Below are 12,924 nucleotides of genomic sequence, written 5' to 3' on the forward strand. Positions count from 1 at the left end.
CCCAGACTACAGTATCATTAGATAATTACCAGAACAGAGGAAAAGGTAGTTGGAGCCCAACCAACTTGGCTTAAGTCACATCTTTACCACTGACATGGTCCCTGGGAACCTTAGTAAACTCATTGAATCTCAAGTTCCTCTTCTACAAACTCAGAGCAACTCTACCTCTCTCATAGGGTTGCTAGGAGGATGAAATGAGATGAAGTGTTTAAACACCTAGCATAGTACCTAGCACAGAAGTAAGTGCCCCATAAACAGCATCCATGAAACTATGACTTCATAAACTTCAAGGCTATGTATGATTGAAGCAAATGTTTAGTCTTTCCTGGTTTATAGCAATTTAGATATCTCTGTGCTCTGCTATGGAGTGTTTCCATTTTTTACCTCCTTAGAAAGAACTGGATGCTATGGTCTGTGTCTGATCAGAGCCCTGGTACCTCATTATCCTCCTCTGTGTGTGTGTCTAATTTTCCCCTAAATGGACACATCACTTTGCATCCTTTAATTTCAGTGTCTCATTAGAGTGCTCCATTTGCCTACCTTGTTATTTCCCATCCCTTCACCAAGGTCCTTTTTTCTGCTCCTCCTTTCAGTGCTCACATCTCCTTATGCCCATATCTTTATTCATGGCATTAAATCCTTCCTTTCATGCTTGTCATTATTCCCTCTTTCCTACACAGCTTATTACACCCTTCCATCTGTGAACCTCATTATGCCATTCCATTTTTATCTCATTACATCCTTACCATACATATATTATTAACTCCTCCATTCATGCATAGCACTGTATTCTTTCTGCTTCTTATCACAACTGCCCTTTCCACCCTCCTCATTTAATGCTTCCATTTATACAGCACATTACACCCCCCAAATGCCTTTATCATAGCATCCATCCATTTATGTGTCTCATTACACCATTATCCATGCACATTTCTATGTGCACTTCTATTTGTACATCTCATTATGGCCCCATCAAACATGTGCATGACACTACTCCCCTTTCAGATGTTCACGTTGCATTACATCCTTCTATGTTTGCATCTCGTTACATCCAAAGCCCCTAAGTTTGACAACAAACTAACAAAAATAGATGGATAAGTATATTACTTGCTTTTAGAAAATTAAATGTTTATTAGGCGCCTAATGTCAGTGTTCCTTAAACAAATCATTCATTTCAGAAAGATTTACATATGATTACCTAGCTAAGAGACAAAGAAACTATTTCATATGCACAAAAAGAAGCTTCTTATCTTGCTTCATTTAAACCATCATCATCATTATTATCAACACTTATTATTTCCCTACAGTTTACAAGACAGTGTTATTATCCATGCATTGACATGTGGCAACAACTCTCTGAAGGAGGCAGGTTAGGGAACACAGTCATTCTACAGATTGAGTACACACTGGAAACACAGAGAAATTAAGATATTTTCCCAAGAACTGCTAGTGAGTGATGGAGGTGGGTTCAAATCCTGGTCTTCTGGATCCAAAACCTATCTTCTTCATACTCTAACACTCTGCAGGAAAAATCCCTATTCTAAGCATCAACTCTGTCATTTAACACATTCTATGACACTTCTCTATGTCAGCATGCTTTAGGTTTGTTCGGGTTTGTTTTGTTTTAGAAAACAAAACAATAGAACATATTTTCAAGTGGTTTGTGTTTTTCATGCTTATCTCTTTGTCTCATGGTTTGAAGAACTAGATTAAAAGAAGTTTTAATATGGAGCCTTTGACAAGAATAAGTGCAAAATTTAGGATGATCCTTGAATAACTTTCACCACCAAGGTCAGCCTCACACAGGGAAAATCAGGAGATTCCTCTACAGCCAATTCAGGGAATACCAAAGAAGCCTGATACACACATGCAGAAAGAAGATTTCTCCCTTGCAGATTCTCATCCCTGACTGTCTCATGACTTCAATGAGCTGTGGTCTCGGCCTCATTCTTCTTTTTTATTATGAAATAGCTCATAAATTTAGACAAGTATGGAAATATGATCTGGTTCCCACCATAAGATATAAGGGATGTTTATATTTCTTCCATGTTTGCTTCAAATATCTCCCTTTAAAAATAAAAACAACAACAACAACAACAAAAAAAACACCTGTTGCAAATACTCTCCTGAGGTTGGCATGTATTATTTCTGTGATGTTTTTGTACTATTTTAAAAATTTTTACATAAATGTTATCCTATTGCATGTAGCTTTGGCAATATGCTTTCTGCACTTATTCTATTTTTTGAAGTAAAATGAGCTAGCTCATTCATTTTAGCATCGATGACATTTTCCATTGGACAAAATAGGCTATAGCTTATTTTATCCATTTCTCTACTGCCAAATAGTTCAACCTACTTACCATGTCTGCCTTGGACACTATGACTCCACCAGAGCTTAGCACTGTGCCCTCTATCTGTTGAATGGCTAACTGGAGATATTTGAAATTCCAGCATCATAGGAACCAATGCCGTCTCCCTGAGTCCAGTGTAAAATCCCCTCTGTAACTACTACAGGTACTAAATTCATCCACAAAATTATGTTTCTTAAAGTAAAACCAGTCCCTGGCCAAATATCAACATGCTTCAGTGTACTAAAATAATTGTCCCTAAAAAGGGGTGGTCTGATTCCCAGAACTCAGGCTGTGGCCCACCAACAAAAGGCAGGGAAAATGGAGAAAAGGATAGTTTCTTCTGCAGACAGGTGGTTGATTTTTCCCATAGTTTAAGAAGGCATGGGAGACCATTGCAAGCCCATGATGCCATCAGAGCAATATGTTGATGGTCACCAAAAAGCATGGCCTATTTCAGACATGGAAAAGGGTCATTGGATGGTATTTGTTCCAGAAAATTCAGAGCCTAGAGAGGCCTTCCACTGTGGTGTGGAGAAAAGGAAATCCTCATGCTCTGCTGTAAACTGGACAGCCATTCTGGAAAGCAATTTGGCAGAACCTAGTGAAGTTAAGCATATGCATACTAAGTTTTAATTCCTGATGCACATACAAGGTTTCTGGAGCAGAGCAGATTGTTATTCATTTACAGCAAATAACTGCACCTGTTCCTCTTTGCTTCAGTTCTTAGCCCTGGGGCAACATGATGACAACCAGATGTCTTCCTGCATGTACCGAGGTCTGTACCGAAGGCAAGGGACCCTGAGAATACGAATCTGGGTTATTTATATAGGGGAGGGCAGCTATCCCCCTTTCCTCCTGAAAAGAGGGAAGAAAAATCTTTGCTCCTTGGGAAGGATTTTCGGTTCTTACTCTTACCCTTTGGAATGTAAATATGGCTCTCCATGGGGAAGATAAGTGTAATGTCTCCAGCTTGAAAATCCTGAGATGTCTCTGATGTCCTGGGTCTCAACCCCCAGGCCCCCGAAATGTAAACACACACCTTCCTGGAGGTAAAATCAATCTCTCCAGATGGTCTCTCACTTTCTAATTAGCCATAAATTAACTTCTAAAGCTTGAAAGCCCTAACTGTGTGGAAACATAAAACTATTTGCTCTACAGTCCTATACATACCCTATGACCCAGCAATCCCACACCTGAGTGATTATCTCAGAGAAATTCTCGCTCACATTCACAGGGGACATATGTGAAGGTATTCATCGTTGCAGAGTTTGTTGGAGTAGCAAGTGGAGGCGACCTTGAGGCCCACCACTAGGAGAACGATTAGATAAAATGCACTAGGTGCACACCAGGACATCACTTTCCAGCCGTAGAGGCAACTAACTACAACACAAATACAATACCGTGTAGAGGTACTGAGTGAAACAAGCTGGAAACAGAATGAGGTCTGATAACATCCTCTGTGAAAATGTAAAATACATTAAACATTTCTACATACGTATCTGTTCAAAGACATATGTCAAACCCAAAAGAGTGAGTTCTTCCATAGAGGGGAGATGGGAGGGGCGGTGTGGGAATGAGATTGGAATTGAGAAATCAAAGGAGAAAAAAAAAGGAGAGCAAGAAACGGGCCTTGCACCAAACAACAATAACCTGAATGGCTGAGGAGTGTGATTGTTTCATCACCTGACTTCCAAAGGGAAAAAATGAAAGACATCCAGTGAGTTCTCCACATCGGAACCCTCTGCTGTCTGATACCACATAATAGATGCTTAATACATATTGGTTAAATGAATGAATAAATAAATGAAGGCAGGTGACAACCATCAGTTAGTAGAGGAAATGCACTGGAATTCTTTGCTTTCCAGTATGAAAAGAGAATATATAAATGCTGGCTTTCATTGCCAGCAGTTCTGGAAAGTAAATTTTGCTGATGATACCACTGTAAAAATATCAAAATTTTCTTAACACTTTGAACATTGGTAGACTTTTGATCTTTCTTCCACTCTGATGAAAACATTTTGCTTGTTTTAATGGGCTGAAATTTAGAAGGAATTGGATTAGTAGAGAAATTAATTATGGGTTTACCAAACATTTATTAAGCATGACTTCATTCAACTTAGTTTTATTTATACTCAATCCATGTGCTTACATTAGCTTTATTTAGACTTTTGTGATGTTTACTGCCAAACTTCTGTAGTCAAACTATTTTTTTCATTATTCTTATGGGGGCATGAAAATTTGACTTTTTGAACTCATTCAAATATTCTATCATATTTGTTAGTTCTGAAATGAATGATTCTCTCTGAAATGAAGCAAACATGAGGGCTTTGTTCCAGCCGCTTGGAGCTAGACCCACAGTCAGAGTTGCCACCCACTTGTGAAGAGGGAATTCAGTTCTTCCCGACATGCTGGGACCCAAAGAAAAGTAAGAGTCATGCCTACTTATGATGAGGAGTGATAGGAAGTTTGCTACATTGACCTCACATAGTCACATATACCTAATTGTCGTAAGTAATTGGGGATGGAGAATGAGAGACAATGGAACAGAGCACACGTGTGACATCCACGTGGAATGCTGAGGTACACTGAGTTCTTTCACGTCAGTGCTCTCAGCTGCCTCTGTACCAGGTCTGTCTCCCACCTGCTACCCATCTCCATTCCCACACACCCCAGCATTCTGCCCACTTTCAAATTAGGTCCAACAAATTCCATTTTCCAATCTTATCTCTTCTTTGCATATTGTGTGATTTGTATAATAACTTATCTCTGATTTTCAAGAAGGGAATTTTTGCTCTTGGGACCAGACTATGTATTTTGTTATGTGCACATAAACACGTGTGAGCATTTGCACAGGAGTTGGTAATTGATAAATTCCTCAAATACAGTTAGTGGACATGGATCTGCTCCCAAGGATGTAGGATTAATTTCTGTATTTTACCCCAGTCAGTGCACATCAGACTCACCTGGGGAGCTTGTTTAAAAATGCAGGTGCCCAGGCCTCACTGCACATTTACCAGGTTAGGCTTCCAGGGGTGGAATCTGTAGCTGATGTTTGTAACAATTCCCCTGGGTATTCCTGATGTCAACCCCTCCTGAGACCCGGTGATCCAGAAAAACTGAGGGCCTTGATCATAGTTGAATATACATGAAAATCAAAAACCTAAATGCTATTGATAATATAAATTATAGATAAGATCTATGTGCCTCAATTAGTAAAAAAAAATTGATCACTGAACATCTATTATGGGCTAAGTACTAAGTATTTTTAGACACTACAGTGTAATATAGAAGTCAGTCTATTTGCTAAGAGTTTAAATACAGTTAAGGGCCTAAAGAAGTTACTTAATAATCATAATCACACAAATTAAGGTTCCCCTTTCCTTCTATGAGGAGTGCTTTGTGCCCAGTGAATTACCTTTTAACTTCCTTGGAATATAAGAGCTGTCTCTTTCAGCTATTATCCCTGGTCCCTCACACAGAGAAGGTGTTAGGAATTGAATTCAATTGTAAACTTTTTCTGAAGTTTAAAGACAAAAAAAATTAGATTACAGCATAGATATTCTTTCTGGTCTCTTTGAATAGTTTATTCATTCAACATCCAGTGATTCTTACAAGACACTAAGGCTGCACTTGTGGAACAATATAAAGATGAGTTGTTCATTTTCTTCCCTCAAGAAGTTTATTTCACACCCTGAACTCCACATAGTTAGTGTATGCACTAGAAATTATAGTCATAAATCCTTATTCTTACGTGAAAATATTGCGGTTTGTTAAAAAAAAACTCATTTATGTTTCTTAAAACACACTTGAAATATGTGCCTAGAGCTGATTCTATTAACTCTAGGCACACAGAGCACATGAGGCAATCGTGTGTTTTGTATGTGTGCACAAATAGCTTTAGAACAGAATGTAAAATGTACCAGAACCCAAAGTTCTTCCAGATGTACACTCTCACTGATTTCTGGAAAACTGCTTTGCAGTTCCCCCTCACAGTACATTGTCCACATTATAAGATCCAAAGGCTGCTTTGCACTTTCACAGAATCCATCGCATTGACTCATGCTGTCATTTGTCAGCAAAAGAATGTTGCAAAAATCCTCTCATCTTCCAAGATTGCCTGGCTTATTTTCCCTCTAGGAGGCTTTGCAGGAGACTTTTATATAGTCTTCCAAATTCCTATACTCATTAATGATTTTTTTTCTAAAACTGGATAAACACTCATTTCATCGAATGTTTAAAAAGATCATTTTCCATCCAGTGCCTTTTATCTATTTTGAATTAGATGATGATTGTCAGGAAAACTCCTCTTTGTACATGATTACTATGATTACATTTCTCTTTAAATCAACATAGAATTTGAACTTCAATATTCTTGGTGCTACGTTGAGGCCTGATTTGGGATGTGATTTGGAGTGATTTGGCATGTAGCTCCTCTAACTAGAATCATCATTTTCATCGAGAATTGGCCAACAGGGTGTCATGTTCCCTTCCTCTTCATGGCACAATCTCAGTATTAGTTTTCTTCGCTGGGTAACAAGTTACCACAAACTTAGCAACTTAACACACTTTTATTATCTCAGGCTCAGTGGGTGGGCAGTGAGCACCTGTCTGGGCTGGCTCCTCTGCTCAGGATCTCACAAGGCTGCAAACAAGGTATCGGCTGAGCCGTGTTCTCATCTGGAGGTTCAACTGCAAAGGGTCTGCTTCCAAATGCACCCAGGTTGTTGGCAGAAATCATTTCTTGGCAGTTGTAGGACTGAGGGCCTGGGAGTTTCACTGGCTGTTGGCTGAGGGCTGCCGTCTTCACAGGCAGTTCACAACATGGTGGTTTGCTTCTTCAAGGCCAGTAGGAGAGCCTCTCTGTGCATCTGCTGGCAAGATGAGTCGTGTGTGTGTGTGTGTGTGTGTGTGTGTGTGTTTGTGTGTGTGTGTGCATGCATCCCCTCACTTTTGCCATATTCTTGATTAGAAGCAAGACACAGGTCCCTCCTGCACTCAAGGAGTAAACACCCAGAAGCAAGAATTATTGGCAGGTCACCCTAGATCTGTCTGCCACAATTCCTTTGGAACTGATAGACTCAGGGAGTGACTCTACTTAGATATGAACATTTTTTGTGACTCTTCTGGTTGTATTAAAGGTAGTTTGTAGTTCTCAAAACAAATCAGTTTTAATTCCCTTGTCTTAAAAAAAATTAGAAACCTTGCTGTAATTCTTGGGCAAACCCTGGGGAATTTACAGCACCTAGGAAGGTAGAGAGAAGAAGATAATGAAGGGAGAGAAATAATTACCTCAAGCACAGAAAAGAAGTCACAATTCCAAAAATGTAGGTATCACTGGTTGTTGGTTTGTATTTGCTTGTTTCATGATATATTTGGCTTTGATTTTCCACCAATATTCGGAACTCTCTATGTTTCATCTGTCTCTCTGGCTTTTATTGCAGACTTCAACACTTTATAAAACTATTCTCTATCTTCTTCGCTCATTCCCTTTGCACAACACCTAAATCCTCTGAAGAGATGAGCTGCTTTTGGCTTCCGAGTTTGAGCACTGGGATGTAGCTTACCATCTGTCTTAAACTTTTTAAGTAACTTTTTGCTAAGACAAATGTGGATTATGGGCAACAACCTGGGATATTTCTGGTCTCAGAACAGGCACAATAAAGGAAGGCCTAAGTATTAATTTAAATACTTTGTTTGCTGGTAGTGTTCATAGTGAATGAAAACTTGATCCTTAATTATGTGGGAAATAGAGAAGTCGTCTGCATGCCAATGGCCAAGCTCAGACTTCAGAGACTTAGCAGTTTTGAAACTGATATTTATGAACATCTGCTTTTTTCCCCATAAATTTTAATATGGATTTCATCCTTTGAAACCTACAAAACTCCCAGGTGCTTCTTCAGTCTTTACTTTGGGGAACATAGCTTTTTAAAAAGAGACAGTCTCTTTTTTCCATTGAACACACTGTAAATCACTTTTGCTAAAACAACATTCCTTTATACACAGTGCCTTTTTGGAATGCCTGGAACATGGTATTAAATTTTAGTAACTCAAAATGCCATATTCTGCATGTTTAGCCTCCAAAATTTCCAATCCCAGAATATATAAACCAATAATAGTCTTAATAAAGTATACTGAAGAGCATTGATTATTCCACAAATACTTGTTTAATGCTTTTATATGTGACAGGTACTTTCAGGTGCTAGGGTTACAGCAGCTATGCAACGACAAAATCCCAGACCTCATTGTGTTTACATTGTTGTGAGGGCAAATGTTCTCTAAAAAGAATTCCCTTTACATTTTCATAATATCTTTCAAACAGTTCATTGGAAAACTCTGGAACTTTGCACTTGGCCTGCAAACCCAAGATGCTAATCCATTCCTGATGCTAGACTAGGTTCTGGGGATACAGCTGTGAACAAAGTAGACCCATTCCTGCCCTCTGTGGGCCTAGAGTCTAGCACACTTCTCCCCTCTGCTAAGAAACACAGACCTGGGAAACAGGAACTTTCTGGGTAGCCATTTGACCATTCTTTAGTTTAGATCCATTGAAAGCCATGGAAACAGTGCCTACATCCCCCAGCTCTTGGGAAGATTGGGAACTATTAATATAGGTAACAGGAAGGTCAGAGTGTGTGGACCAGAGGAAAGGGAATCAAATCACAGCTCATCAGAGGACAAACACGTAAGTTGGCTGTGTACCTGCAAGGCTAGCAGGAACATTAAATCCCTCTTAGGAAAGCAACCTTTTAAGAGTGCAGTTCTGGCCACCCTATCACGGAGGATACAAGTCATGTACATAATAGGAAAGCTTCACAAGGACAGTAGCACTATTTAATGCGGTTAGCCTAATAACTTTTCATCCATTTACAGTGAAATGGAACCTCCCTCCTCTGCATCTTAAGCAGGAGAATGTTGGCAGTGTGCCCCAGGGCACACAAAAATGGCAGTCGTCTGGGTATGTCAACTCTGCTCAGCCATTTGGAGGAAAAGAAAGTTAATTAATTTACTGATAAGTAATTTAAGACATTAGTTTCCATTAAAACCAATACAGCCAGATTATGGAAGAGAATGCAAATTTTGCATACATTTTTAAAGATAAAGCGTAAAACTAAAATGGTGCAGGAATCAAGGACTGAGGGATTAAGCCCTCCCCCTTACTTTCCATCATACTCTAGAAAGCCAGCAATAATATTTTTATATGGATAAGCTATTCTCAATTTTATATGAATTGTAAATAAATGACAAGTCCCCCAGCAGCATCCTTCACCCACATTGCCACTTAAATATCCATCCTTATAGAAATCCTGGAGCTTCCGCCAGATGCAAGGAAATTTCCGGCCACTTCAGGATCTGACACCTCACCCCCCACCCCTGACACCCAGCCCTGGGGTGCATTCTCACTGCCCTCTGCATTTAAGAGTACTCCCCTGGAAGAGTATGAGATAACTGCTACTCTTTTCCAAGGTTTGCCAAGAGAGGTTTCCTCAATGTTGTCTCCTAGTTCTTAGCACTGAGACTGAGCATTCGCCGTCCTGAATCCACATCCTTTCTCCGGTTTCAGAATGCTGTGTAGCAGGCAGATCAGCTCATGTTCTGTGTGCTTTGTGTCCTGAAACAGGATCTGGACCAGGTACAGCTTCATCTGGAAGAAGTGAGGTTCTTTGATGTGTTTGGCTTCAGTGAAGCAGCAGGAGCATGGCAATGCTTCATGTGCAACAACCCTGAAAAAGCAACCGGTGAGAGACCTGATTCACTGCTCAGAAGCTTTTGGGATGCCCTTTAGATTTACAGGGCTCTATGAGCCCCTCTGTTCTAGTGGACATATCTCCTGCAGTAAACATCGTAAGTTGTAATAGCACAGAGTGATGTGCCTGAGCTCCCCTGCTGCATGCTGAGAAAGGAATCTCATTCTAAAGGGATTGAATTTGTAGTGAGGAAAGGGAAGTTGTTTGAGGGGAGAGAAACAATATTTTACATATATGGCTATCGAGAAAGCAGCATTGGACATCTTACCTTGAAAGCATTCTTCATTCCAACCCAAATGACCCTGAAGTTTAGGGAAAAAACAAGCATTCTGTCAAGGTGTGTTCTGGAGCCTCAAAGAAATGAGACCACACTAAATGAGTGAGTGTGCTCATTCTGAGCGTGGCTCACTGCCATCGCAGTTATCTATTACACTTTGGCTTGATGATTGAACTGTGTAAAAGTGAACCATTAAAAGAGTAAGGAATTATTTGAGGAAAAACATCATAGCTGGCTCACCCTTCCCCTTTCTTTCTGCTGCCCAAAAAATTTAGTCTACTGGCCTTGCCTAAAAATGATAGTTGTTGGTGAATATGAGCCAAGCCCTGGGTTAAACATTGTCAGATACTTTATCTCATTTAATCCTCAGAATGATCTTATCAGGTAAGTACTAATATTATCTCCACTTTTCTGATGGGGAAACTGAGGCACCGAGAGATTTAGTAACTGCCCAAGGTCACACAGGTAATAAGCAACACGGCAGGATTTGAAACAAGTCTGACTCCAGAACCTATGCTCTTAACCATTTTACTTTTCTGTTTCCTGGTCATTCTTGTCCCAATGCAACCATTGAAAATAGGTTGATCACAAGCCTATGTTCAAAAAGTTATGGTGCCCTTGGAAACGAAGTATTTCATCACTGATTTGCCCACTGAAAGGACTAAGGGTTCTCAACACTGACACTGCCCAGGAATTGCAGTTTAGACCAATGGAGCAATGTCACTACACTGTTGAACACAAAGCACTGTGTAGATGAGTTATCCTCCAGAGAAGACTTGATAATACCACCTGTACCCACTCCTTTAATTTTAGGATTTTGTGCATCTTAAAGATTATCCACTGTAGCAAGTCTGTCCTCTTGTTAACTGCCAAGATGTTGAGGCTGAATTGAAAAAGTGTGTTTATTTGGCCAGATGGAGATGTGAAGTGCTCCCAGAGAGGTACTAATTAAAATGTATTACCCCATGGAGAAAAGGAACTTTATGCATGGAAGAAGCTGGCAGTTAAGGACACCAGCCTTCGTGAGGCACAGACTGTTGGATAATTACAAACTCTAGAATGAGCTGATGCCAGAGTGAACACCCCAATTTTTAAAATGTCGATTCAAGCTAATAAGGAATTGGGAAATTGATTTCTGTATTATAAAACTTTCTAATTATACCTATTTCACCTATAAATCATAAGCATAAAGGAAACTTTGTTTGAGAGCATGGCAAAAGAAGGTGCTTATCTTAGGTGGCTCTGAGAGGCCCTTAGGAGTTTTCACTCCACGTAAACTGAATCCTTAGTTCAACAAATATTTAATCGCATTGGGCCAAGGGAGGCTGCAGAAAAGGGACTGAAAGTTAAAATCACAAAGTGTTCCTTTAATATATGTTTTCTCAAATTCACTGCCATGCACTTGAAAAGAACGTTGTGCACATTAACTCTTTCTTGTTTGTGTTTCTCACAGTTAGATGTAGACTGAGAACATATAGCAATAAAAATTCAAACAAGGTCAAGTATTTTATAGCAGAATATATTGAATCAAAATGTTTGGCCCTGAAAACCTCAGTGTGTTTGGATTTCTTTGCTCATTTCCTTTTGCTGCATGAAAGGGAATCTGAGGCTGAGAAAAAAATTATTACAAACTGTTATTTTCACCAAAAGTCCTGAATTCCCTGAAAAGTTTCTATAGGCTGTTGATCTCTTCATATTTTTATAGAGGTATATAAATGATATATTTGTACAAAGCTAAAGTTCTAACATAATACTGTTGCAAATATACTATTCATGGAGATGATAATTTGCATTCATGCTTTGCTAAAATTATAAGTTTAAAGATGATCAAGACATAGGAATAAATATTTTGTTATTGGTCATGCACAGCTAGCAAGAGACTTATATCTCATTTTTCATTCATGCAGTGTACCTTTGTTGCATTGGTTGAGTGTCTTCTACAGGCTGAGTCTTGGGATAGAAAGATGAATAAGGAGCAGTGTCTCTGCTCTGAACGGATTCGTAATCCAGTTAGGGCTACAAGGCACAAGTGGAAAAATCTAGCATACTACCTTCACATTTTTAGCATGCAATAAGTACCTGTTGAGTGAGTGAATGAATGAATGACATTTAGAAATGCAAAGCCACATATGCCTTGAATATTCAAATACAATGTTTTCAAGATTGTGATTATGTGTTAACCATATCAATTGCATCACTACTCCCTTCCCAGTGCATTTGGGAATCTGTGGTAAATGGAGGTTGGTGCTTGTTTCATCCTTGAGAGAAGTCACACCACATAAAACAAAGGTCCACTTCCCCACCTGTCTTAGCACTTGCCTGGACTGTGCCCGAGTCCAGTTACAGTCCTGGGTTCTGTCAGAACCCCTACAGGGTCCAGATGCCCTGTCAGCCCCAGGGGAGAGAAAGGGTTTAAAGAAGGAGGATTGAAGTCTAGGAGGAAGTCTGAAGAAACTGGATTTTTTTGGTATTTTTTATAATGGGGTCTGACAAGCAATGCAATAATTGCTTTCAAGTATTCAATGTTGCAATATGTAAGTTATATAGATAG

General features: G+C 39.5%; 1 protein-coding gene across 2 annotated transcripts in view; it reads left to right on the forward strand.

Moving 5' to 3' along the window:
- The window catches only part of VEPH1 (ventricular zone expressed PH domain containing 1), a 228,866-nt gene that overhangs the window by 174,972 nt on the left and 40,970 nt on the right, over positions 1–12,924 (forward strand). For both annotated transcript variants that reach the window (XM_037841936.1, XM_037841933.1), the window contains exon 12: positions 9,970–10,087. In XM_037841936.1, coding sequence (XP_037697864.1) covers positions 9,970–10,087 — 118 coding nt within the window. The remainder of the gene's footprint in view (positions 1–9,969; positions 10,088–12,924) is intronic.

This window comes from Choloepus didactylus, chromosome 1, assembly GCF_015220235.1.
Source record: "Choloepus didactylus isolate mChoDid1 chromosome 1, mChoDid1.pri, whole genome shotgun sequence".
NCBI classification, from domain to species: Eukaryota; Metazoa; Chordata; class Mammalia; order Pilosa; family Megalonychidae; genus Choloepus; species Choloepus didactylus.